This window comes from Cynocephalus volans, chromosome 15 (genome assembly GCF_027409185.1).
Source record: "Cynocephalus volans isolate mCynVol1 chromosome 15, mCynVol1.pri, whole genome shotgun sequence".
NCBI lineage: Eukaryota > Metazoa > Chordata > Mammalia > Dermoptera > Cynocephalidae > Cynocephalus > Cynocephalus volans.
The window spans coordinates 86,286,855-86,313,643 of NC_084474.1; the positions used below are offsets into that span (position 1 = coordinate 86,286,855).

The following is a 26,789-nucleotide window of genomic DNA, read 5'->3' on the forward strand; positions in this document are numbered from 1 at the left end:
GCAGGCACAGATTAAGAAGCCCGGGACCAGACCCAGTGCCTGCAAAGCAGCAGCCTTCTGTGGCCAATAACTTTCCGTCACTGAGCCTTCTCTTGTCCACTTCCTAGTCACTTCTAAGTACCCTGATGTGGACCTTCGGCCTCCTTTCCTGTCTCCAACCACCCAAATGTGACCCATGATAGTGCTGTTCAGGCCCAGACTATGAGTCCCCTCCTCGGCAGCATTCTGCATCCACTGCAAAGAAAATACTTGTCTCTAGCTGTTCTGGACAAGACCCAAGCCTGATCCAGCCTGTCCAAATCACTGGAAGTCCTGCTAGATCTTGTCCTTGTCCCAAGGAATGGAATCAGATAGACATTAAATATTACTAATTCCCTCTTTAGAGGCCAAACCACAACACACTTCTAGTCCATTCAGAAAAACAGATGGGATTTGGGACTATAGAATGATCTATTATTTGGACCCTGCCAAGTGGCACTGCAATGGGTAGTTCTGACCGGAGCAAACCAAAAGTAGCTCTGATTCCAAAGATGGGTGCACCCCAAGGTCACCGAACATTTGCCAAGTGAGGTGAGTGGTTGTGTGGTTTTGATTTTCGATGAAAAGTTGTCTACATTAACCTAGGCATTGTGGAGGTCAGGTTTCTTTTCATTCCTACACTGTGAAGGGTACAAATTTGGTTCACCCCATTTAGAAATGCATGATCAACATCATTATGGTTTGTGGGAAAAAAAACCCAGTTCACACTACAGGGACAGGGCGAGGTCAGCCAATTTTAGAAGGAGCGATTGATCTTAGCCTCAAGTCTGTTGCTGATTGCCAGGGCTTCAGAGCTGACAGGGCTGTTCCTTGCATCCTGACTGTCTCCCTGCTTGGAGCTCATGGGAGCTGGTGGAGCCCCTGGGATGACCTCTCTGGCCCCTGAGAGTGGTATCCCAGAACATTCCTCTACTCTTATGGAGTCTTGGGAGACCCAGCTGAATACCAAGTTAGACCCACCTGAAATGACCGAGACAGGTCCAGGTTGATGTGGGTCAAACCAAGAAGTGGGTCCACTCTGCATCAGACTGAGGTGGCCTCCAGAGCTGGAGGCTGTGGAACTACAAGGCCAAGGACACATCTCTTTTTGCCACAGTGACCCATTTCACAGCCTTTGGGTTTCCTGACTATAACGACCCAGTTTTCTGGTGAGAAGACAAAGGTTTACCAGTTGTTTAGAAATAGAAATATATTTAATGGGGGTTAAAAGCCAAAAGGGGTTGAAGCTAAAAGGACAAAAAGGTTGTTATTACTGGAAATGAGGCTATTATTTATTTTATTAGTAAAATACAGTATTTACTGTAATAATTCTTTTATTTAGTACCTTCTATTTTCCAGACACTGTTCTCAGTGCTTTGCTGGCTCACTGAATCTTCACAATCATGTAGTCATTACTATGTGTGTTCTTACAGCTGCAAAACAAGCTCAGAGAGGTAAAGGAATCTTGAACAACCCCACCCAGCCAGTGAGGGGGGGAGCTGAGATTCAAACCCGAGTTTGATTGACTTCATAACCCACATTTTTCCCCTACTTTTAGAACTTCCAAATGTGTCAGAATAGTAAAACATATTGGGCCACTTCTTGCTCTCAGGTTTTGCTGTTATTAATGTGTTTCTAGCTCCTTTCCCAAGAGAAAAGTGTCTGGTTTTCAGATAATTTAGGTACCAAAACATCCCCAAAAAATAAGCGATAGACAAAAATCTATGCACCCCGATAGATCATGCTCTCCTTCAAATCAGAACCAGCTCTCATCAGGTATTTAAATGATAATTCTGTTTACCTAAGACTGCATATTGAATGCTGTGAAATGACTCTTTATAGAATTAGGTGCAGCATTCAGAGGGATTCCTAAACAGGAAAAAGGACCAGGAAGGTGTCCTTCCTTCTTATGGTGACCTCCCGAAAACCTAGCCCAGTGCAAGGTTGACAGTGGTGTTCAATATGAATTTGACGGATAAAGGAAATTATGTGTGTGCTCTTACTTTTATTCAGAAGCTCTCTTCTTCCAAAGTTATATGAAAATCTAATTTTTATCAGCCAAAATCTTATATCAAGTGCCAAAGGAAAATAAACATCTAATTTTTAAAGAATGTCTGCATATATATTGCAAGAATACACATACACAGACACACACATATGCAAGAATACTTGTGTATTGAGAATTTACTCCATGAATAATCTCTTTCATAAATGTGTGAAGTATGCTGAATTTTCCTAGAGTGAAATACCTGCAATCTACAAATTGCAAGGCTAGGTAACAGCTAACTCCATTTAAAATTCAGTAGAAACCCCGGAGCTAGGTTCTTACTGAAATTTGTAACCCAATTTGGGAAATGGAGTGTAGCTTCAGTGTAGGATGCCTAGTTGGAGGAATTGGGTATTTTCCTGAAAATGGGTGAGATGGGGTGACCAGAATGACCCAGTTACTGTTGGTTCTGAGAAATGGACCTGCCCTATGCAGGACCAAATGTAAAGTCTCAGATCCATGAGTTGAAGTCCCATGGGGAAGGAGATTTGGGCCCAAAGTCATGAAGATCTTTCTAGCCGTCAGAATGATCCTGCATTGGTATGGCCTGCTTCAATAAAAATTAAGGATAATAATCACAGTGAAAATTTTCCATTTGTTGAGCACTATCCCAAGTTTTTCATTATCTTGTTAATTATCACAGCAACTTTAAATACCCAACTCTTCCTCATTTTGTAAATGGAAAATCTGAGAGTCAAAGAAGCTGAAAAGTGAGCCAAAAAAATCCAAAAGTTGTAACCCAAACCCCAGTTTATCCTACCCCCTTGCTCTCATATGAATGTCTCCTAGTGAAGGATCACATTGGCAGGGAATTCAAATAGACCAAATAGATCGCCTCTCTGGTCCCTTGGAACTCCACGTTCCGAGATGAAAAAAGTTGCACTGAGTTTAGTTAACCTTTGGTGAAGAAATTCACGTTAGAGCTCAGATGAATTTTTCTGGTGTGTCTAGATGTTGGGAGAGGGAGGGAGACCTGAATTCACCAAGCCCCTAATTCTTGCTAACCCTTACTAAAAGCATTTGGTGAACCGTTAGCACATGCCAGGCCTTCAGCTAGGTGCTTTACTGCCATATCTTATTTAATTATCATAGCAAACCTATGCAATATGGCATTATTTTTATTTCCCTGTTTTCGAGATAAGACAGCTGAGTCTCATAGAGGTTAAGTAATTTGCTAGTGATAGCAGACAGGGATCCCAAACCCAGGACAGTCTGACCTGAGCCATCTCTCCTGACACTGAACCCAGTTATATTGTCCCCCAAATCAGAAGGTATGACCTTTACAGGAGGTGCTTTACTGGAAATAGCTACAATTCTAATTTTGAAAGTGATTCAGACAGTGATCAAAGAAAGTAGATTGAAATGATATGATTGTCCATAATCTCACTACATTGTACTGTGTATCCATAGCAATTATGAAGAGGCAATATAGCTAAGGACTGTAATGTTGAATTATGTCACTGCTTTTTGAGGACTTATTTTGATGGGAAGCATCACAATCATAACCCTGCAGAGCTGGGAATCATGAATTGTCATAACGGTCAACTGTCTCTACACATATATATGTATGTACATATCTATTTTCGAACTGTGATTTAATATTTAAATATTTCTACTGCCATTTTTTTATGTGTCTAAAAAATACATACAAAGAAATTTCTTGCAATTTCCCAATAGCGGAAAACTAGCACTTGGGCAATCTGTCATGTTTTACGACATTCCTCATTTCTCTTATGATTTGTGTAGCATGGAATGTTTGTTCAATGTGAAGGGTTCTTGTTTTTCAAATTTTCTGTTTACAGCTTTTCTCCTTAAAGTAATAAATCTTCAGCAAAGTAACTTACTGGACTTGGTGAGTTTTCTGTATGTTCAGTTGTTACGAGGCAATGATGGAGCATTGAGCACATTCAGTAAATTTGCAGATGGTGCAGATCATGTCGCAGATATTTTACATACAGAAATAAAGGTAGCTTAAAGGTTTGGGGATGGGCTTAGAAACATGAATTCTGGAATTCAGAGAAGACCAGAGTTGCCAATGTATCCGGGCCGGAAGACACTTCATGTAAATATAAAATGGAATTTCCAGCATTTATTGATTCATTCTGTTAGGAAAATAGAATGGTTCGGTCAGGACCCTTGCCTCAGGTCCAGCTGGGTGTGGTTCAGCACATCCTTTCTAAGCAAATTGTGTGTGTGTGTGTGTGTGTGTGTGTGTGTGTGTGTGTAGTTAGTGTGCATACACACCAATGTATCTTTTTAGTTTTGTTGCTATTCTGTGTGCTTCAGAGTGTGTGAAGCAGGCTGGCTGACTACTGCCTCAGGCACCTGCTGCTGTATGTGAGGCCATGCTTTCCAATCTACGGCTTCCAAGGACATTTTGGCTGGTTACCTAGCTCATAGACCTGCGTGCGAGGGGTCTGGAGACCCAGCCTGGCCTGTGAGGGGTCTGGTGACCTGGCCTGGTGACCTGGCCTGGCATGTAAAGGATTTGTGACCCAGTCTGTGAATGGGCTTGAGGGGTCTGTGAGCTCTAGATCCAGCCCTAGCTCGACAATTGGCATCATGAACAGGATTAAGAGTGCTACAACTGGCGACATTGGCAGGATTTGGACATTAGGCCTAGCGTGACAATTGACCCAGTCATCAGGATTATGGGCAGGTAAAAATAGCATGACACATTCATTCATTCATTCTTTCATTACTTATTCAATGCCTTTCCATATCCCCAACTGGATTGTGGGTACCTTGAGGTCAGGGATTATAACTGTATCCTTTGAGCATAGCACATAAGCAGATACACGTCAGGGTCTGGGTAGGCAGGGGTCAGATAGATGGACAAATTGGCAACTGCCTTAGGAACCAAGGGGAATAGAAAGTCATGTAAGGCAGCATGACAGAATGGAAACAGTACTGACTCTAGGCATCAAGTGGATCTTGACTTTATTCCTTACTGAAATTCCTCATTTAACCCACCTGAGCCTCAGCTTCCTCAGCTGTGAAATGCAGAAAATGATAGTACCTTCTTCTCACTGGGATGCATATTGTGTGAAAAATTTTAAAGTAGAGCTTACAGCATAGTAAACACTTAATAAACACAGCTATTATTAGCTGAATCTCAGTTTTCTCTTTAACTAAGGGTAATCAACAAGGCTATAGTAAGAATTAGTGTCAATGTGTATGTCTGTATATTTAACTTATTTAGTTCTTATTTAAAATAGCAAATACATAAAAAAAGTGTCACCTACATTCAGTTAAATGCTCTTTTACTTTAATCATAGAATGCCTGGTCCCTTAATTTTTTGATTTTTATGTTTTCATGTCATGCTATAACTTCACTTAAAACCTGGCTCCTTTAAGGCAGGAGAGTGTGTTATACTTTTCTGTGTCTCCCAAACCCAGCACAGTACATAGCCCATGCTCAGCTGTCCATTACCAGCCCCCCCCCAAAACACATGATGATATTCTAATAAAAGTCAAGAGGAGAATTCATGCCAATAAACAAACAATTGTCACATGAATTGTTTCCAAGAACACCTCTATCCTGAAGCAAATTGTTTTCAGAATTGTAAGCTAGATCATGGAGTCCCATGGATGCTTCAGATTAAGATGAATGTGTAGACTTTGGGGGGGGATTTCTCAGGATACCAGGTGGTTGAAGTTTGGGGAAAACGGAATGTGGGGAAATGGACAGAACATTTTGTCACAAAAAGCATATAATGGAGATGACAGTGCTCTGCACTGCCCTTGCTGACAAGCTCTAGTTGAATCTGTGTTCTTCCTAAATGTAGAACTGATCAAAAATGACTTCGAGGGCCGAGCTCGTGGCGCACTCGGGAGAGTGTGGCGCTGGGAGCGCAGCGACGCTCCCGCCGCGGGTTCGGATCCTATATAGGAATGGCCGGTGCACTCACTGGCTGAGTACCGGTCACGAAAAGGACAAAAAAAAAAAAAAAAAAAAGACTTCGAAAGCAATGAAAAGTTTGGCACAAAGCCCACGTGCTGTTTCATACCCTCTGTGAAGAACGTCTCCAGGTCTCCACTCTCAGCCTGACTACTCTTGTTTTTTGCACAATGCCTGTGATGTGGGTTTCTTCGTCCACATCATAAAAAGCGAGAGAAAGCTGCTAGGAGCAGGCTCGCTGGTGACAATGAGACAATGTCAGCCTGCCAGCAAAGGAGCAGGTAGAAAAATTGAAAATCAGATAAAAGATATCATAAAAGCAGGTTGCCCAAGTCAAAGAGAAACTATTTAATGGAGGGACAAATAGCCCACAGTCAATAAAAACCTCACGGACATTCACAGTCTAGTCTGTCCCAGGAACTAACTGATGCTCTACAGTCCCAAAACACCAACAGGTTGGGCACGAGCTGCATGCTCAGTGAGCTGTCCTACTGTTCTGAAAGGGTGCAGGGGTATTAGCCATTTTCAAAATGGCAGGACAAGCCCTTCCATCTCTCTCAGCCTTGATTTTCTTATCTTTGAAGCAAGGATAACTCCTCCTCACAGATAAAGAATTAAAAAGGAGGAAGGAAACTATAATGCACGTTAAGTATTACAATTATGAGAGGAAGTCGTTGTCTGTTTATTTAATAAAAACTTCCTGGTATGTGCTTGCACTGAGCTGGCCCTGGAGATAGAAAAAAAAGAAATCGCTAGTTTGGGGGAAAAGGACACGGAAAGTGACGTGCGTTACAGGTGCCACCTGCACCGTCTCTGCAAGGTGGCCTGTGCTTCCTGGGAGACCTGGGCCTCAGGAAATGCTTCTCAGAGCAGGGGTAGGGAGGGCATGTGCTGCAGCAGTGAGCTGGGCTGTCAGTGGACCCGACTGTGCAAAGGACGTGCCCTTTCACCTGTCACAACCACATCAATCACTCAGAGCCCCTGCTGCATGCATGTGGGGGCAGGGGTTGGGAGTAACATGAGCCTGGTCATAATTGGTGGGACAGGGAGTAGACACCTGAGTAGGGATGGACCATTTAGATTCTTCCCCGTAAGAGACACAAAGACCTTACTGGCTTTGGGTCCAAGAATCAAAAGTCCAGGTAGCACCATTTTATGCTTCAGAGTTTCAGAAAAAGTTGATCTTAGAAAGAGGGAGGCTGGTCTGTTAACTATGCCCCCTCCCTCCCCAATCCCATAACTAACCCCACAGGCTGAGCCTCACTTTCTGCCCGTGGGACACCGTGGAAGGGTTTTCATGCAGCCTAAGAAGCCAAATACAAATATGTAAGCAGATAGACTAGGCTACGTCTGGGGACCAATCCCATGACTCTCATGGTGAGATTGACAAGGTGGCAGGTGGGGGCCCTGGTTGTCCCTGCAGACCCTGAACATGGTTGATCTCAGTGCACACTTGACCTCCCAACTGCTGCTGAAACCCAAGGTCAGGGGATTTGAAACCAATACAGGGAGCTAGGAGAACAAAAATAGACCCCCAGCTGGCAAAACAGCCTCTGGGCACACCATCTCTAAATAGCATCCAGTACATGCAAATATCTGTAACAGTTCCCTCCCTTGTGGAAGCCTGACAGTGGGTGGCAGGTCCAGCGGGTCTCTGTGCCACCCCCTGCTCCTCAGAGCTGACATGCGCACCTCTGCTATGGGGCTTACTCTCTAGATCATCCCCCACCCACCTTATCTTTGTTCCTGCCTCTCACACAGGACGAGAAGCAGCAAAGGCATTTCTTATGACTGTGGAATTAGCGTGAACCAATGTGCTCCTCCTGTGACCTCTAAAGCAGGGCTTCCTAACCTGGGGTCCTTGGGCCTCCGGAGGTCTATGGATAGAATTCAGAGGGCCACATCCTTAGTTGGGGAAAAAATGCACCTTTGTTTTTATTAAAATCGAACTGCAACTTAGCATTTCCTTCCAAATGGAGGCAAGGACCCCAGTGATATCATCAGTTGTAATCACAGCTAATCAATCATCTTATCACAATCACCTTGTGGCAGATACCTCAAAGTCTGCTATCACTACTTTAAAATCTCAGTAATGTTGATACTTGCCTTAACACTTAATATTTAGCCTATTAATAAAGAAGCACATGTTACTATGTCACACAGTTGTAACATTTGGATAATTATACTTCACTGTAAGTGGTTTCTCTTGCAATCTTATGTATTTTATTTTACGCATTTAAAACTCTTCTGAGAAGGGGGGTTTGAAGGCTTCTCTAATGTACCAAAGGGCTCATCCTTGGCACAAAGAGACCCAGGGAGCCTGCCTTCCCTTTGTTCTCTGCCAGGAGAGGGCAGAGCAGTAGAGAAGTCACCTCATCCCCAAGACCATCACTCCAGCCTCACTTCCTGCCACACGCAGCACATGAGCTCACCTGCCCAGGTTGGCACTACAGGCTCCTCCAAGGCACACCGTGTCCACCCTCCCTGCTGATGCCCAAGCTGGCTCCTCTGCTTGGAATGCCTTCTCTACCCCCTGTGTTGAGTGAATGCCCTCGTCACTCCAAATCTATTTCCTAAACTGCATGGCCCGAGAACTGTGACAAATCCACCCTGCACCACGGCATGGAGTTCAAAAGTGTTTACAGCTAGAGACACAGCTAGAGACACAGTTTACAGCCAAGAAACTCTTCAATCTAAGTAAAGAAAATCGTTATCAACAACAGCCCAAGAAGAGAGCCATTTAAAAAGAGGTGGAGGTCGCCTTGGGTGTGGCCACACCTGCACCTAGCGACTTGCTTCCAAAGACTGTGGAAAAGCAGAAAAAGCAACTTGATGGTGGAGAAGGCAGACAAGCAGGACGCTGGCCAGGGGATCCAGACTCATCACTTCAGCGATGACCCAGGTTGAGAGCATGTACCCTGGAAAGGACATGACAAGGGCACCTCACCTCTGTGGCCTTCCCCCCAAAACCCACAGCCCCAGTTGTACCAAGAGCAAAAGTGCACACAAAACTCCACCAAGGGACCTTCTTCGAGATGCCTGACCCGCACTTCTCAAAGCTGTAGAGAAGTGAAGGAAGGCTGGGAAATTGTTACAGGCCAGGGGACGCTGAGGACACATGACAACGAAGGGTAATGGCATCTTGGGCAGAAAAGGGAGCCTGGGAGAAAACTAGTGAAATCCCAATAAAGCCTTGAGCTTAGTTAACAGGAACTAGTTGTGACAAAATACTATAGTAATGTAAGATGTTGATAATTGGGGAAACTGGGTGTGGGGTATATGGGAACTCTATGATCTTTGCAGCTGTTCTGTACATTTAAAACTAATCTTGAACAAAAAGTTTAAATCAAATGGGAGGTTATACTGAAAAAAGTTTAAAGATTTTAAAAAATGTACAGTAGAAAGCAAACGTTAAAGTGCTCGCCATCGGGCATGATTAAAGGAGTAGTCATTCCACATGCCTTTCTGTAGCAAAAATAAAATGTATAAAAAAGATGTTTCCCTCTATTATAGGTTGGAAAGCTTTATCCTCATATCACTGTACTATTCAAGCTACCGGGCACTTGAAATGTGGCTGTTCTGAACTGAGATGCACCATGAGTGTGAAATACACACAGGATGCCTTAGCACGAAAACAAGAATGTTAAATGTCTGATTAATAACTTTTATAGAAATAGTAATATTTGAATATATTGAATGTATTTTGAATAACAAAATGTACTATTTAAAATTAATTTCGCCTGTTTCTTTCTACTTTTTTTAACGTGGCTACTGGAAAATGTAAAGCTACCTGTGTGGCTGATATTCTGTTTCTACTGGACAGTGCTGCTCTAAAACAAAGTCGAGGGGTGGGGGCATGTGGCGGGAGACCCCAGGGATCGAGGACGGGCAATCCCCTCATTGAAAGACCAGTCCCTATACCTGGATGTCACACACGACCTTTTAGACAAAGGACACAAGCCATTGCAAAGTTACAAATTTATTGGTCTGGAAATAAATACAAATATCTCATTAAGAAACTCCTCTGGAAAGACTTGTACACAATAGTTTCCGGTCTGCATTCAGCCACTCTTGCCCTGATCCCCAACCTTTCTGTGGCAAGGTCAGGGGAAGCTTCCAAAGTGGTGAGTGGCAGGAAAACTGAGTCCTTGCCTCTCAAGCCACCTAGAAGGCTTGACTACTTCCTTCTCCTACCTCGGGGTCTTGAAAATGACCAGGCCCCAGAGGCTGATTCTCAATGTTCGATTCACTCTAATCAAACTTTATAAGAAAATCCATGGTTAGCCAAAAAAATCAAAAGGCAGTAGTACAGAAACCTGTGAGCTACACCAACGTTGCTCAGAAATGTCAGTGGTGTGCCCCATTCAACAAAAGGAGGTTAGGGGAGTAGGGAGAGTGGGAGGCAGAAGGAGAAAAGTCTCATGGAATGCACACTCCAGAATCCTGACATCTGCTCAGGCACCACCTTCCACGTGAATTCCCACCTCCCACAAGAGCACAAAGTTCTGTGTGAAGATCCAGTAATGTTACCAGGTCAGAAATGCTCAGCTATCAAGTTCCGATTCAACCCGGTTGTCAAAAGATTGTACACTGGATTTCAATCAATCACACAATGTTCCTGGGAAACAAGTGGGGATTTACAGAAATCACAACTGCACTGGATTCCTTCATGACCACAAGGAATCCCTTCATCTAGTAACCCAAATTCCGCCACCCCCAGCCCCAAACCCCTACCCCCTCCCCTGAATGGAGACTCTGTCACAGCCAGGTACGGCTAGTTGGAATGATTCCCTCCATTTCAAAGAATGCAACTACAAATCTAAATGATCTTCCCCATGAACCGAAACACACACAAACGTGTCTGGGGTGGAAGGTAGGGGCTATGGAGGAGGAGGCAGAGCAGAGCTACAGCCTTAAAAAACCATGACACCGAACACTGGCCGAAACTGGTTTTTTGTAAAGCCGGGAGATTTTGTCGCCTGCTTTCATTGTACACTGAAAGGATGCCAGAGAAACAGGCTGGTATGCTTTGGCATTCAAAAGTTTATAGATGCACCAACTTTAAAAATCGATTTCAAGTGAACCACAGAGATGTGTTTTTCCAAATGCCTCCAGCTCCAGGTCAATTGCACCTCCTCCTGCCCCTTCCTGTTGTGCCTACATAAAAGACGTGCCCACACTTCGCTGCTGTGCCCTCTCCAAATCAGAGAAGGGTTTTGTTTCCAGAAACTGGGTCAGATTCTCTTTCACTGGAGAGGGAACAGGAAGTAGGTGGGCTAGCCTTCTGACCAAACGCTGTATAAACCAGGATGCTCAGGTCAGCCTAGGCTTGGATTGGTGATGAGTGGACTGCGACGTTTCTTGTTTTTGGCAGTTTGGTGTCTCTGAGAGAGGGTAAGAGAGTGGCACCCAGGCCACTGGTTAATGAAAACAGGCCACTGAGATGCTGCTTTTCCTTTGGTCCACTGCCCTGGGCCTCCTCAGAGAGGGTGCCCTGGACAGACCCCATCTGTCATCGCCAGAGCTCACTCTCACAAAAGAAGCTTTGGATTAATACCGAGTTACACGCAGTGTGCAGGCAGGGGCGGGAAGGGGGCTGGCGAGCAGGGGCCGCTACAGACATCAGAGTCCGGGGCGGTGGTCCATGCTGACCGCCTAGCAGGAGACCTCCATGGACTTGGGCCCAGCACTGTTCCCGGTGGCCCCCGAGTTGGGGGTGATGTCAAGGCGGGCTCCCTCGCTGGTGTGGGAGCGGCTGCGGGTGCCCTCACTCGTGTGGGAGCGGCTGCGGGTGCCCTCGCTGGTGTGGGAGCGGCTGCGGGTGCCCTCCAGGGAGGTGACGCTGGAGCCAGAGGCCGTGCGGGACCGCATCAGGCGGGTCATGCTGGCAGAGGGCACTGGAGAGACAGGAGACAGCCCGATTAGGCGAGGGGAGACCTCTACAAGGGGCAAGACCAGATGCACCTGCTGCCAGCCAGGAAGCCCTCCTGCATGCCCGACCCTGGCCAAGTGCTCTTCCCTTCCTACCTGAATCCCTGCAGTGACCCAGCTGCTGGGGCTTCCTGCTTTCTCTGTGTCTCCTCACAGAGGGGGACAGCCCAGATGGAGGGAGGACTTGCTGCAATCACACACCAAGTGACTTGAACCCAGATCTCGGTCTGAATCCCAATTCTGCTACTTGCTAAACAGCTGTGTGACTGTGGGCATTTCCCTCTCTGAGACTCCCTGTCCCCATCTATAAAATGGGGACACTAATACCAACCTGCCAGTATCAGTGCCTGTGTGTATGCACACTACCCCATACTGTCAGCAATCACTGGAGTAGGAAGGACACTTAAGGCCAGTCAGGCTAATCCAGGTACATCACAGGTGGGAAACTGAGGCCACACCACCAGTTTGTGGCGGAGCTGTTGTTAGTTGTTGTCTCTCTTCCTCCAAGAAGCCTGTTAGCTCCCAGCACTAGCAGGGAGGCTGTTCATTTTTCAGGATCTTCCCTAAAACTGTAAATGCCCTTGTGCATGGCAGGTGCTGGCAGAGTAGAAGGACAACCCAACACTCCTCCCTATCTGTACGGGATTGAATAATGTCCCCAGATTCATCTCCATCTCAAATCTCAGAATGTGACCTTATTTGGAAAAAGGGTCTTTGCAAATATAATTAGTTAAGATGAGGTTATTCTGGATTCAGATGATCCCTAATCCAATGTCTGGTGTCCTTAATAAGGAAACAGACCCAGATACACAGGGAAGACGGCCATGCAGAGACGGAGCAGACACTCGAGGGATGTGGCCATAAGCCACGGAAGGCCCCGGACTGCTGGAGCCACTAGAAGCTGGAAGAGGCAAGGAAGGACTTTCCCCTGGAGCCTTGGGAGGGAGCACAGCCTTACCCACACCTTGATTTAAGACTTTTAGCTTCCAGAACTGTGAGAGAATAAAGTCCTGTTATTTTAAGCCTCCTAGCTTTGGGGGATTTGTTAGGACAGCCCTCGAAAACAAATACCCCACCCAACCGAAGCGTCACTAGGAAGGCTGAACTGAGGTGTGCACACCAAAGACTGAGGCAGCTCAAGGACATATGTGCACGTAGGGGTGGCATTATTCACCTGACAGGCACATGGGTAGGCTTTTTTAGGACAGACATCCACAAACAGAATTCAGCCTTGCTGTACTGAACTCTTAACAAGCTAGTTTTGAATCCAGCAAGGAAGGGATTGATCCCACACCTGTGGCTCACAGATTTTCTCTGAGCCTCCATTTCTCGACCCCAAATCTGGGAGTTTTACTGACCTCCCAGGGCGATGGTGACCATCTAATGATGTCAGGCATGTAAAGAGTTAGTCCTGCCAGCCACGACTGTGAGCAGGCACTCAGTGAATAATTACTTTCTTTCTCTCTGGTTGATGCCTTTGGGACTGTAGCTCTTCCTGCTGTGACCCCCACACCTACAGGTTGCTGCAGCTTCCTGGATATAGAAGCTGATTTGGGGGAAAAACACAAGGCCTGCTTTCACTTCCTTTCTCTCCAAAATATACTTTCAAAGTAGAAATCCAAACCCATGGCAGGTCCAAGACAAACGAGCTGTGATTCACGCCCTGAAGGTAAACAGGGCTGCCCAGAGGCTTTCTGCAGAAAAGCCTTGGCCTGCACACACCCCACAGGCAAAGCGGGCTGGAGAGGCAGGGACCACAGGCAAATGCTTTCTGTTGGAAGAGGGCACCTCAGGACGTGGGTCCCGCCCGAGGCATGTAAATCAGACTCGCCCACTCTCCACCTTGCTAGAAACTAAACATAGCTGAAGCCAAACTTAAGACTGCACTTGATATTCCAGACACATTGTTACTATTTTATACAGGAGAACAGTTTAGGAAAAAAATGCAAGAGATTAGAAATCTAAAGCCTTCCTAACCAAGCAAGGCACAAAAGTAAAATCCCAAGCAGTGGGCAAGAAGGGCCGAAAGAGCCACTTCAGGGCCAGAACCCTGGCTAACATAGCAAGCAGTACTGACCGTGGTAACATAGCAAGCAGTACTGACCGTGGTAACATAACAACCAGTACCGACCATGGCCACGACTGAACACAGCATTTAAACCCCATATTGTCTATCTTGGTCACAGGACAGCATTTCTGAGAAAAAGGCCGTATGTGTCTAACAAAGAAACTATAATCAGAAAGCAAGAAGTAGCAAGTTCTTCAACTTGTGCCTCTATTTATCCTTCAGTTCCCAAATCTAATGATTTAGCAAAGCTATGCTCTGTCTTGAATACAAGCAACTTCATCAGCCACCATTTATACAGAGCTTTATAGTTTGCGAAGAACTTTCGTGGAGCCCCAACCTGCTCCTTGCTTAAACTCTCAAAGCCTCAGTTTCAACATTTGTAAAATAAGGATAACAATATCTCACAGGATTATCGTGATGGTTAAATGAGAAAAAATAAAAGATTTATTAATAATGTTTCATCACCACTACAACTGGCAGTCTCCCAAGAAAGCATGTAATCAAAATTAAAGAGATTTTCATTGTTTCAGTGTTTATCTTCTTGCTGCTTGAAAGGACAGTCCTCATTTAAACCTAAAAAGCCCTGGTGTGAAACAACTGTTCAGCAAAGGGGGAAAAATGAGCCACTCTGGCACAATCAAGAGACTAGGAGCTCTAGACTGCCGCCCACCCTCGACATGCTTGAAGTTTCTTCCTCTGCCCTGTCCAACTGGCGAAAAGCTGAGCCTGGCCCAGTCGAAATAGAATATGCATCCAAACCTGGCTCAGGGCATTGCATCTCCAGTCCCCACACCTGTCCCAACCCCTGAAACACTGGAAAACATGATACTCACTGTATCCCATGCCCTGAACGAAGTACTTGAAGGCCTCGGCAAGCTTGGCTGGCTGCAGGAGAAAAGGACAGCGAGCAGTCAGTTGCTGGAGGTCACCTCTGGTCACCTTCATCCAGCAACTTGGCCCAAGACACAGTCCACCAAGTGTTGACAGGACAAAACACAAAAGTATGGGAGGAGACTTGAAGGGGGTCAGTTATCATGCAGCAAACACACTATATAGATTTATATGTTTATATGTGAGCACTCACCCACGTGTGCACACAGAGACACAAACACGCACACATGCACACACACGCACAATTTAGTTTAGTCTCCTCTATGCTCCTCTCCTCTGGGTGTGAGCTCCTTGGGGGACCTTTGCTCCGGCAGGAGCCTGTGTTCCTTGGGGCAGGCACATCTAGCTTCTAACCCAGCATGAGCAGCTGTGCCCACCTGGCACATCCCTTAACCTCTGGGGACCCCACTATCATCTACTCCATAGGGGTGGGTTTCTGGCGGATCATGTGCAAGCAACTTTTACAAACAGTAATTTGTCCACAAACTGTTATCCAATGTCACAGTGAGGCAGTGAGAAAAAAAGAGTTAACAGGTCACAGAGGCACTGCACCTGGGGACAGGTGACAGGCGTTTAACACAAAAGCCAAGGTGGCACTCACCTGGGAGATCTGCGGGAGGCCACCACAATCCGCCATCTAGGAGGGAAGGACACCGGTTAGTACCAAACACCTCAGCCAAGGCAATCTGTGCCCTGTGGGCCAGTTCCAAATGGGCACCCACACTGCCTGCTGCCCCACCCTGTTTAGGGGGAGCTGGGTAAGTTAGGGGTAGGAGCACCCCAACCCCACCTAGCAAGGCTGCAGCTTCTATCACTACCCTCTCAGCATCAGACTGTGTCTCCTTGGCAACCACTACTTGCAGCTTACAATGTGCCAGGAACCGTGCTGGGCCTATGGATAATTCCAATCCACTCCCCCAAAATCATGGAAGGTAAAACTATCCCATTTTAGAGGCAGGAACTGGACCACAGAGAGCTGGAGGAACTTGCAAGATTCTGGCCAGGATCTGTCTGACCCAAAAGGGTTCTATGCATCAGGCCCGTTACGCATGTTGCCTTTCAAAACTCCCTTGGAAAGACACTGCTGGACTGGAGGCTTCAGGCCTGATGGGGCCCCTGATGGGTCATCCTTTGTAAATGCTGAAACTTTCCAAGTTTCTATCCAATCACCAAACCTAAAGCCATGGCCAGGTAACTGAGCCCACTTCAGGCACATGTGGATGATTACCTTGAAATGGAATTAGCTGTGCCTAGGGCTTGAGAGCGCTCAGGCAATGGGGTGAGGGTGGGATGGGGGCAGCCTGGGGGAAAGAGAGCTGGAAGGAAAGAGTAAGGTCTGGTGAGGCCATGGCCATCTGCAGCCCCAGGAGCGTCTAGGCTGGACCCTGGGCACTGTATACAAGGCCACGCTAAGCTGGGGTGGCCCTCAGCTCAGTGACAATGCCAGCCGTGGGATGTCAGAACTTTAACTCCAGGGGGAGATTCAGCAGACCAGGCTGGTGCATTGGGGAGAGTCTATCTAAACTCAGGCTGAAGTGGGTTCTGATCCTGGATCCACCCTCAAATTAGCCACTTGACCTGTCAGGCCACCTACCCTTGGTTGTGGGTTGAGATGTTTCCCCCCCAAAAATATACTGAAGTCCTAACCTCCAGTATAGTATCTGTGAATGTGACCTTATTTGGAAATAGGGTCTTTGCAGATGTAATCACGTTAAGATGAGGTTATACTGGATTAGAGGAGACCCTAAATCCATGACTGATGTCCTTAAAAGAGGGACATGTGAGCACAGATGCACAGGGGAGAAGGCTGCGTGAGGACGCAGGTGGAGGCGGGAGTGATGCATCTGCAGGCCAGGAGACCAAGGACCGCCAGCACTGCCAGAAGCTGGCGAGGCAGGGAAGGTTCTCCCCCGAGCCTTCAGAGGGAGCACGGCCCTGCCCACACCTTGATTTTTGGCATATCGGCTTCCAAGACTGCGAGGGAATAAATTTCTGTTGTTTTAAGGCACTCAATTTACGGAGCTTTGTTACAGCAGCCCCCAAAGCCCAGCATGATGCAGGCCCAAAGCCTAGCATCTTCCAATCTTGCAATTAGCTTTTGGGGGAATCTCGAAAGAAAATGGATGCAAAGAGGCCAATCCAGGGACCCCCACCCCCCCCCCAGCATGCCTTTCAAAGGCATTCTACTTCTGCAGGGAAGCCTGAGGAAACAGTGACCTATCAATGCCATCTCCCTGTCTTTCCCACGAGGCAGGGGACTGTCTCATTTTCACACAGGTCCTTCCTGGTCACCTGTACTCACAGGGGCACGACTGGGCCTGGGAGACCTCTCTGAAAGGTTGCTTCTGTGCTGCCTCTTCGGTCAAGGCTGCCACAAGCAGCCTGTGGTTTCAATTGAGCAATCAGCTTAACTGACAGGACGTAGCTGGCTTAGGTTGCTACAGACCCACAGATCCAGTCACAAGACAGCAAGCACACCACGGGCTTGGATGAGCATGCTGGGGAAGTCTGCCTCACCTTGGGAGACAGTTGTTCCTATCTGACAAGCAGAGCTCCTCTTGGAGGAACGTCCCGGCCCTGCCCTTAGGAGAGCTGCTGCCAAGCCATTTCTGGCCCATCCTACTACTCCCCAGAGTCCCGTGACCAGCAGCCCATAGACTCCTGCAGTCCTAGAGATGGACCCTCTCATCTCTGTAGCCTCAGATCTCCAGCCAGCACTCAGTAGATGTTTGAAAATTGATATATTAAGTCATTATCTCTATGGTTTGTGACCATCATCTGTGCCTTCATTGAGCACAGCTCAGTTTTGCAGAGAACTTGAGGGTCTCCAAGGAAGAAAAATTACAACCCCCCATGGTTTTCCCTGTACCTTGAGGAGGGTGGTCTTCGTTGGGTCCAATTTTGAGTTGCACTCCACCTGGACGAGAGTGAAGAAACTTGTCAATTTTCTACCTGGAGCTAAAGTCAAAACCTTTCCCCCTGCCCTGCTACGCTGCCACTGTCAACTGTCACCAGAGACTCCAACATCTCTACTGGCACAGAGGAGAGAAAGTGGGCTTCAGGGTTAAACAAATGCAGCTTTAAATCCTAGCCCTGCCATAACTAACTGTGTGACCTTGGACATAACTTCTTTGAGCCTCAATTTCCTCATTGATAAAATGTGGATAATATCTTTTTTTTTTCCCCAAAGATTATTATGAAGATTAGCTAAAATGTAGGAGGTGATCCAGAAATATCTACTAAACAAATGGCTTTGTTTAACCAGCCATTCTACAAGTTTAGCCTCCTTGTTTCCAACAACTATTCTTCATATGAAATCACATTCACCAAGCTAGTTTCTCTCCTCATTTTGTCAGTGGCCTTCTTAAAAGTGGCATCCAGAATTGGTCAGAATACCCATAGGTAGCCTGTGATGTTCAAAATGCCTAAAGTAGAATTACAGATATCACCTCCCTTGATGAGAACATACATCTCTATTGACACATCCTACGATTATCTCCAGTGGGTCAGCCCACAAGAAACTCATGGTTCATTAAGACACCCCGGGTCTTTACTACATGAATATCTGCAAATCCCACTCTGCAGCCACTGCATGAGGCACGCTGCCACTCTAGGGCTCTGGTCAATAGCCCCTAAGTCTCCCATCTCCGAGGCTGTGGGCATGGCAGAAAGGCAGAGTCCTCTCTCTGCCTCCACAACATCGTGAGTGGAATTAAGGGGTGAAATGGGTCAGAAAGCTCTGCCTCCACCCCACCTCCCAGGTGCCTCTCTCCCTGCAGACATCAGGCACCAATCACATTGGAAAGATCCACCTGCTTCCCAAGTGAGAGGCGAGTCTCTTGGCAAAGAAGCCAAGTGGCAAACACGCCCATAGAAATAGGCTGATGGGCAGCAGGTGAGCAGGTGAGGGGCCTGGAGAGAGATGGAGGGTCCATTGCCAAGTAACTAGGACTGGCCATCAGCAGGGAAAGAGGCTTGGGGCTAGGTCCTATGCCCAAGGCCAATACAGCATTAAAAAAACTGTCCTGATGGGGGCAGAGGAGGGGAGAGGAAGGGCAGGACAACTGCACACAAAGTCACCCGGACTTGGACTGTGGAATTAAACATAGAATCTAGTTATCAATTTCCACGTACCACAGCATCCACAGCAGGAGAGTTGTCCCCAACCACCAGCAAAGCAGGGCACCTGGAAGCAAGGACAGAAAGTGGGTAGAGAGTCAGAAACAAGGTTCGCTTAAAGATCCTCACACTCCCAGGCCTGCCAGGCTGGGACCAAGATTCTGAAACATTTATTCTGGTTACCCCAGTGCGCTTTGCTCTCTTTGCTTCATTCTCCCTCCATCCTCAGCTCTGTTCTTAGGATGTAATGGGTTAGTAGTCATTTACACCTCCGTGTGACTTTTAGCCCAGAATTTCTGTGCCCTGAGGTTTTTATTTTAAAGCACCCTCTCCTCAAGGCAGTATGAGCAGGATTTTGCTGGCAATCAAGACAGAGACAAGAATGGCATGAATGACAGAGGAAACGACCTGAGCAAACTCCCAAGTGTCAGACAATGCGGTGTGATCAAGGGTTCACAGAAAGACACCATCGTTACAGGTGGATTCTCAGTTAGCTGTGTCTAAGGCTGTCTCTTCCTCCTAGATTCATAAAGCACCTTAGGGGTGGGTTCTATGTCATTCAGTTCTAGTCTCTGTGAAGCAAAGCCTAACACAGTTATTGACATAGTAGGTACTTAATCAATCCTGTCCAAAGTGAGGTCCTCATATGTTCTCAGAGATTGAAGGCTCCAACCTATGTCATGGGGACACCCTAGGGACCGATGCCACCTGCACAGGGAGAAGTCAGACAGGGCAATGCTTGATCCCTGGATAGAAGACATCCGCTTCTCACTGACTTTACCCTACCACAAGTGTGGCAGCCGTGCCACACTCAGAAGAAGGGCCTGGAAGCAACCATGAGCAAGGCTAAATAGACAGTCAGCAGCCCTGTCTGCAAGTAGCTGGGGAAAAAAAACTTACTGCAGGGTGACCGTGTGGGCTCCCGGCATTGGCCGCTCGATCTCCAGGTCCCGCCGGCTGTAGGCAACACACACATCATTAGCAGCAGCAGACCCTGTCTGCAGGGAGCCCCCAACCCACTGAGCCAAGTCCTGGAGCTCCTGCCATTGGCCACTCGGGAAAACCACCTACATCTCCAACATGTGCTAGGGCACATCAGTTCTGGGACACCACAGCCTCTTGGTGTCCATAAAGGTAGTTAAAGGGCCTGCAGGATTCATGTATTACCAGTGGAACCCACCTCATTTTGTCCCAAATGCATATTATTAATTTTCTTACAGAAGTACAAATCATGTCTTCCACTACAGAGGGTACCAACCGCCTGTCCCCTAGTCAGAGCCCCCACCTGACAAATGGACCAGCTTCCTGGCTGGAGGTCTTCCGGCCTCCACTATCAGTCTAAGTTCTACCCCCACCAGCACCAAGTCTTCTATAGAGTCACCAGATGATCTCTTTAAAACTCAGGCCTGATCTTTTCACCCCCTTGTTTCAAACCCTCTGATGGTGTCCACTGTGCCAGCATGAGGCCCAGTGTGGGCCCAGCCCAGTATCAACCACCCTCCTCTGCATGCATGTGCCCACCCTCTCTGCCATCCTGTAGCTCCCAACGTGAGAAGCTCTTTTCCAACTCACAACCTGGAGCCAGACAAGCAGGATTCAAATAACGCTCCACCATTTCCTAGCTGTGTGACCCCAGGTGTAATAGTGAACCTCTCTGTGCCTTTGCTGCCTCCGTAGGAAATGACAACAGCACCCTTGTAGCAGGGTTTTTGAGAGGAATTGGTTAACCGCTGTGCTCTCCATGAGAGCAAGGAAGAACGTGGGGTTTGGGGCTTGGTGACGGTGTCCTCTGTGTCCCCACAGCCCAGCCAAAAGTTTCACTCTCTCAAATTCTTAGTGTTTGCTAAATAAACAAACCGCTGAGCCTGTTTCTTTAATTATGCAGTGAGAATATTACTAGTTCCTCCAGCAGTGAGATGCTGGCAGGATTGTAAAAGGAAATGATACTAAACTTTGTCACACACGCTAGTGCATTTCATGAAATCCAGTTATTAACATTTGAGGAGAGCTGAACCCTCTGAGGCTCCATCCTGTTCCCTTTTGGGGGAGTGCGGCAGAGCTAGCTGGGCAGGCTGAGTGAGCTTCCTGAAGATTCCAGAACCCTTGACTGATAGCAGTGGCCCCTTCACTAGCTGAGCTCCAGACAAGCACTAGGTTACTGTCAGGAGGGCTACACCCCTGCCAAAGGCTGTGTTCAGACCCTCCTCATCCCAGAATGACGAGCTCGCCTCCCGGGAGCCTCCCCGATTCCTCCCACTCTCCCTTTGAGGATTGCTGAGAAAAGGGCTTCACTGCTCTTTCTCTCAACAATCCTCACATCTGGCCTTTCCTAAGGTCAGCCACAGGCACAGGCCTTTACTTTCAACCCTTTGAGTGCATGACTGTGTCCCACTTATATCCACAGCCCCCGTGGCCTGGAGTGGAAGCTCAGAACCTTACAAATCTCGCACAGCTGCAGGAACCACCTCACACAAGCGTCCTTACCAGGCACCCCGCCCTATGAATCTATTTGCTCAAATTCAGGGCCTGCATCTTCGACTGATTTTTAAACCTCCTTTCCTTTGCCCCGTATTCCAGACCTACGAAAGGACCCCGAGACATGGCAATGGTGTGGCAGAGCGACCTCCCGATACCTGTTATAGGAGTTGATGAACAGGTGCAGGTTGCTGGGGTTCATGTCATTCACGATGTGCTGGCGGTAGGTGTGGACCACCTCCACGTTATTCTGCATTTCTTCCTGCGTTTAGAGAGGGGGAATGTCCTTCGTTGTGCTGTGGCCCTGGGCTGCTCAGTACTCTCTCCATTCTCTTGCTTATTCGGTTAAAGGCCTAGGATGCCTAATCCACAAAATAGCTATGGGGACCAAGGAAACTTCCAGGAAAGCACCACATCCATAGCCGGGTGTACGCTGATGTTTGACTTCCAGCTGGAAGTGGGAAAGAACGCACACCCAGAAGAGCAAAGTGTGCCCTCTGGGCTCATTACTTGGGGAGTTTTGATTTGAAATCAATCCTCCTGGATACAGAGCTTCGCTCCATCACTGCCCCTTTTATGGGCTAATCTTTTAACCTCTCTGAGCCTCAGTTCCCTCAAAAAAAAAAAGGGGGATAATATTACCTACTTCACCAAGTCGGGGAACTTGAGAGGTTGTACACACAAAAGCCCTTTGCACACAGTAAAAATCAGATGCAAAGGTTAGCAACTATTTTTTTAATGGGGAGAGGTAGAAAGAAGTTCTCTATGTTTGGAGAATAAAACCAACTCATGTCACGGGAAGTTGCTGGAAAAAGGGCAATCTCGATTCCCACGGGGGCCCACCAAGCCTTCCAGAAGACAGCTTCAGCCGTCCCTCTCTCTGGATGCTTTCTGAATGTGATCTGGAACGAACAAGTTAGGAACTTTCTCTGCTTCTCATTTGTGCAATGGCAGATGCTGTCATTTTCACAAAAGGCTCTGTTGTGATCTGCTCCCTCCCACCGCAGCAGGGGTGGGAGGGAGCAGAGAAAGCCAATGTCAAGCTCGAGCTCCGTCAAAACAGCCTGCGGTCACTTAAGCAACAAGGAGGCCAATTGGCCATTAAAAGAAAAATCAAGAAAAAATCGGGAATCGCACGAGGATTTCAGATCAAAACACAATTACAGTAACTTGAGGGCACCAGCGGATACACCACTGCCCGACCACCCGGTCTCCGCATCACTTGGGGTGCAATCAGGTCAGACGCTCAGCACTATACCTGACACCCTTCCTCCAAGGAAACAGAGACACTGGCTTTGAATTTTCCCAGATTCCTATCAGTTTCAGATTACATATTCAGGGCAGACAAAATGGATCACAAACTGTGAAATGAACCATAAAAAAGAGGATGGTAACGGGCTAAACAACGGCCCCCAAAATATATGTTCATGTCAAATCCCTGGAACTTGTGAATGTGAAATTGTTTAGGAAAAGGATCTTTGCAGATGTAATTATTTAAGGATCTTGAGATGAGATCAACCTGGATTATTCCAGTGGGTTCTAAATCCAATGGCACGTATTCTTATAAGAGAAAAGCAGGGAGATTTAAAGCAGACATAAAGGCGAAGGCCACATGAAGACGGAGACAGAGGCTGGAGGGAGCAGCCACAAGCCAAAGAATGCCGACAGCTTCCTAAAGTTAGAAGCAGCAAGGGGGCCTCTCCCCTGGCGCCCGTGCCGGGAGTGAAGTCCTGCCAACACTTGACTTCAGAGTCCCGGCCTTTGGAACTATGAGTGAGCACATTTTTGTTGTTAAGCCATCCAGTCTGCAGTAATCTGTTACAGCACCCAAAGGAAACTAATACAATGGCCAAACCTAGTGGGTACAGCTTGCCAACCACAAAGTGGAGCACCGGTTTCCCTAGGACTCACAGGAACATCAGACGGTCACACACGTTAGCTCAGGAGCAGACAGTGGTGTGTGCACCACACACAGGAGACAGAGAAGGGCACCTTGAGTTCAGGCAACGGAGAGGTTTCCCAGATCTGGGGCTTGCATCAGAGCTCACAGCACCTCCCCGCCAGGGCTGTCAGCCCTGGCTAGAAACACACAGCCAGAGTCAGAGGCCCAGCTGGCCAGGCTAGGAAGGATAGGTCCACGCACTACAAGCATGCTGCAAGGGGTTTGGCTCTGTCCCCCCTTGGTGGGGTAACTACAGACTGGCAACCCATCCAAGACAGGCAAGAGTGGAGGCTGGAGAGGCCTTACGACTCAGCCTGGCACACTACTAACTCCATGGACATGTTCACTATGGGCTTTTTTTAGTCCCAAACTGGAAACAACACCAAGGCCCATCAGCAGGTGAACAGAAGGACAAACTGTGGTACGTCTATACAACGGAATACTAGTCAGCACTGAAGATAAGTGAACTATTGATACACTCAGCAACAGCTACGCTGAGTGAAGGAAGCCGGATCCCTCCCCCCAAACAAGTTTATACTATATGATGCCTTTTATATAGAAGTCTAAGAAATGCAAACTAACCTATAGGGCACAAAAATAGATCAGAAGCTGCCCAGGGAGACGGAAGAGAAGGATGACCAAGGGATACAAGGCAACTTTTGGGGTGATGGAGATGTTTATTATATTGACATCAGTGATAGTTTCATGGACATATAATTATGCTGGAGTTTGTCAAATTGCACACTTTAAATATGTGCAGTTTACTGTTCTTCAATAAAGCTGTTTTTAGGGGACCTATGTCTAAAAAAAGGAGAGAATGGAAGGCTCGTTGATGCTGAGTGAATAATGAACGTCGCATCATTTCATGGGCATCGGCACGATGGCCCCCACTTGACTGTGTCTTATTGACCTCTACCCCTACATGTGGCCCCTGCTGGGTGCCACATTATTGACTGCTCTGTGTGAACAACAGAATGCCAGGCCATGCTACTTACCTTTCCAAAGAGGTGGGACACTACCATGTCTGGCAGGGCTTGGGTCCATCCGGAGATCTGGGGAGGATCAAAAGCAGGTGGCTCAGAAACCAGGAGTTGACAGTAGCTAACAAGGTCAGCACGACCCACTGCCCTGGGGGCGGAGTGGCAGTACCAAGCCCTCCAGCATCAGGTCTCGAGGACACCCCTCTCAATGGGAACCCAGTTCCTATCTCTGGTTACCTACTGCACTGGCAGCCCTTGGAAGGTGGGCCTGGGTCTCTGTCCAACCCTTTGTCTGCAGAGCCCCATGCACAGAAGATGCAGCAACTAGCTCCTAGTTCACTCTGCTCCAAATGCTCACCACACGTCCCATCTAGCTCTTCTAAACACACACTGAGCTCCCCTAGCCTTCACCCTAGGATCTGCTTAGCTCCCAACTACCCCTATATTCTCTAGCTTTCTCCCCTAAAGCCAGTTTCCTCACTCTGAGTATACTGAGGTTACGAAAGACACTGACGGCCTTCTCCTTTCTACCTCTTCCCAGCAACAATGCTAGGTACACAGCATGAGTTCCATAAATGCTAACATGAGCTCCATAAATACTATGTAGTATAGCAGGAAATCCATAAATGTGTGCCGACTGACTTCAACATCGAGCAGGGACTGGTAGGGGACAGAAGCTCTAGATCTGGGGGTTCCCAGCTGGCCTCTCACTGCGACGCTCCAGCTGTGTGGCACTGTGCAGGCTGCAGACCTCTCATCTGTAACTGGGGGTGCCAGGAGCTTCAGGGCACAAGGTCAAGGTGAGGATTACAAGAGGCAACTACGTGTGTCAGGGTATCTGACACCAATGCCTCACAAGCAGTAGGCCCTGGGTATAGGTCTTCTTTCTCCAAGGCTGGGGTTGAGAAGGAAGAATATGGTGCAAATATCAAAACCCCACAAACATTCCTCAGGCTCCACTGTAGCCTGTGATCAAGGCCCCCAGCTCTCCAAGTCTGGCTCAGAACAGCTATCAAAGAGCCAAACTGGCTGACTGGAATGTCACTTCCTCTGCTGGAAAATCAAATAAAAAACAGGGAGTATGTTCCACTTCTGAATGTCACGCAGGCAGGAGGGAAGGGTTCCCACATTCTGGTGGAATGTTCGAGGAAGAAATGCAATATCAGAGTGGCCAGGACAGGAAGGGGAAATGGGGAGAGGGGCATGGCCCCTTTGAACGCTCTGTCCCCAACAGCCACCCCAAACTTGGCAAAAACATACTTTACAAATGAGAAGCCAGGAGCACTCCAGCTTTTTGAAAGGCTTTGTCCTATTTCAATTGGAATGATTTCCCCCTCTCCTTGGCAAACACTGGGGCCATGTTACAAAAAAAATTAAAAAAATAAAAAACAATAATCATTTTTAAAAGATAAACACGGAACCTCAGGACACCAGCCAAGGCAGAGACAGCTCAGCCCTTCTCCGTCCGGCAGCCCACCCTGCTGGCCCAGGCCTGCCCGTCGCCCTCCCTGGACCAGGAGCCCCTGGGACAGTCAAGCCACGGAACATGGAGTCGAGGTGCACTGCATCCAGTCCCAGTTCCACTGCCTGGCTCTGTGTGGCTCTCAACAACTTCCCTAACCACTCTGAGCCTCAGTTTCCTCCTCTGTAAAATGGTTATAACATTCCCACCTCCTGGAGTTACTGTGAGGGGTGAGTGAAGTAATGCACATACAACAAAGCCAAGGAGAACCAGCACGTAGTAAACGTCATAGGGGTGAGCCAACTATTTCCCTAAAACTTACTGTCATGGTCAGTACCCAGCACAGCTTTGTGTTTTGTCAGTAATGTGCAGGTTCCTAAGATCAGAGGCTTTTGTCCTGTTCATCTCAAGAAGTCTCACCCATAGAATGCTCAACATATTGAGCAAAGTCCAGCACGTGTTAGGCACCCAGCAAATACTTACTAATCTTAGTGAGGCTTATCCAAGCTGGCCTGGGACCCATGTCCCAGTGGTATCCCTGGCTTAGACAGCACAGTCCTTTCTAAATCTTCTGAATTACAAATAGCTGCAGTCATGTTCACCTTTGCAAGCAAAGCAGAGAAAAACTGCTTTCTTTGCTGGGGGTGGGTAGTAGGGGGTAGTGGAGGAGTAAGAGAGGTCTGTGGCTCCCTGCCTCCTCCAGGCACAGGCTGTGTGCACCTGTCCCTCCCCAAGCAGTGACCCCACCTGCCTGAGCCAGGCCCCAGCCTAACCTTGGAGGCGGCCCAGTCCATCCAGCCTTCTGCACAAGGGTTCACGTTGATGAGGACCAGACCCTCCACCATCTCAGGGTTGTTCAGCTGCAATTCAAAACAGCAGGTTAGACAGACAGCCTGCAATCTAAAATACTACAAACTAATACCGAAGTCAGACCAAAGCTGGAGAGCAGGACCCA

General features: G+C 47.6%; 1 protein-coding gene across 2 annotated transcripts in view; it reads right to left on the reverse strand.

The window, feature by feature from the left end:
* Positions 1-9,929: 9,929 nt before the first annotated feature.
* The window catches only part of NDRG1 (N-myc downstream regulated 1), a 50,916-nt gene continuing 34,056 nt past the window's right edge, over positions 9,930-26,789 (reverse strand). For both annotated transcript variants that reach the window (XM_063080089.1, XM_063080088.1), the window contains 9 exons: positions 26,608-26,694; positions 24,388-24,444; positions 21,609-21,712; positions 19,876-19,932; positions 18,991-19,042; positions 17,726-17,773; positions 15,458-15,493; positions 14,799-14,850; positions 9,930-11,863 (listed from right to left, as the gene is read on the reverse strand). In XM_063080089.1, the coding sequence (XP_062936159.1) occupies positions 11,622-11,863; positions 14,799-14,850; positions 15,458-15,493; positions 17,726-17,773; positions 18,991-19,042; positions 19,876-19,932; positions 21,609-21,712; positions 24,388-24,444; positions 26,608-26,694 (735 nt within the window). In that variant the 3' untranslated portion in view covers positions 9,930-11,621. The remainder of the gene's footprint in view (positions 11,864-14,798; positions 14,851-15,457; positions 15,494-17,725; positions 17,774-18,990; positions 19,043-19,875; positions 19,933-21,608; positions 21,713-24,387; positions 24,445-26,607; positions 26,695-26,789) is intronic.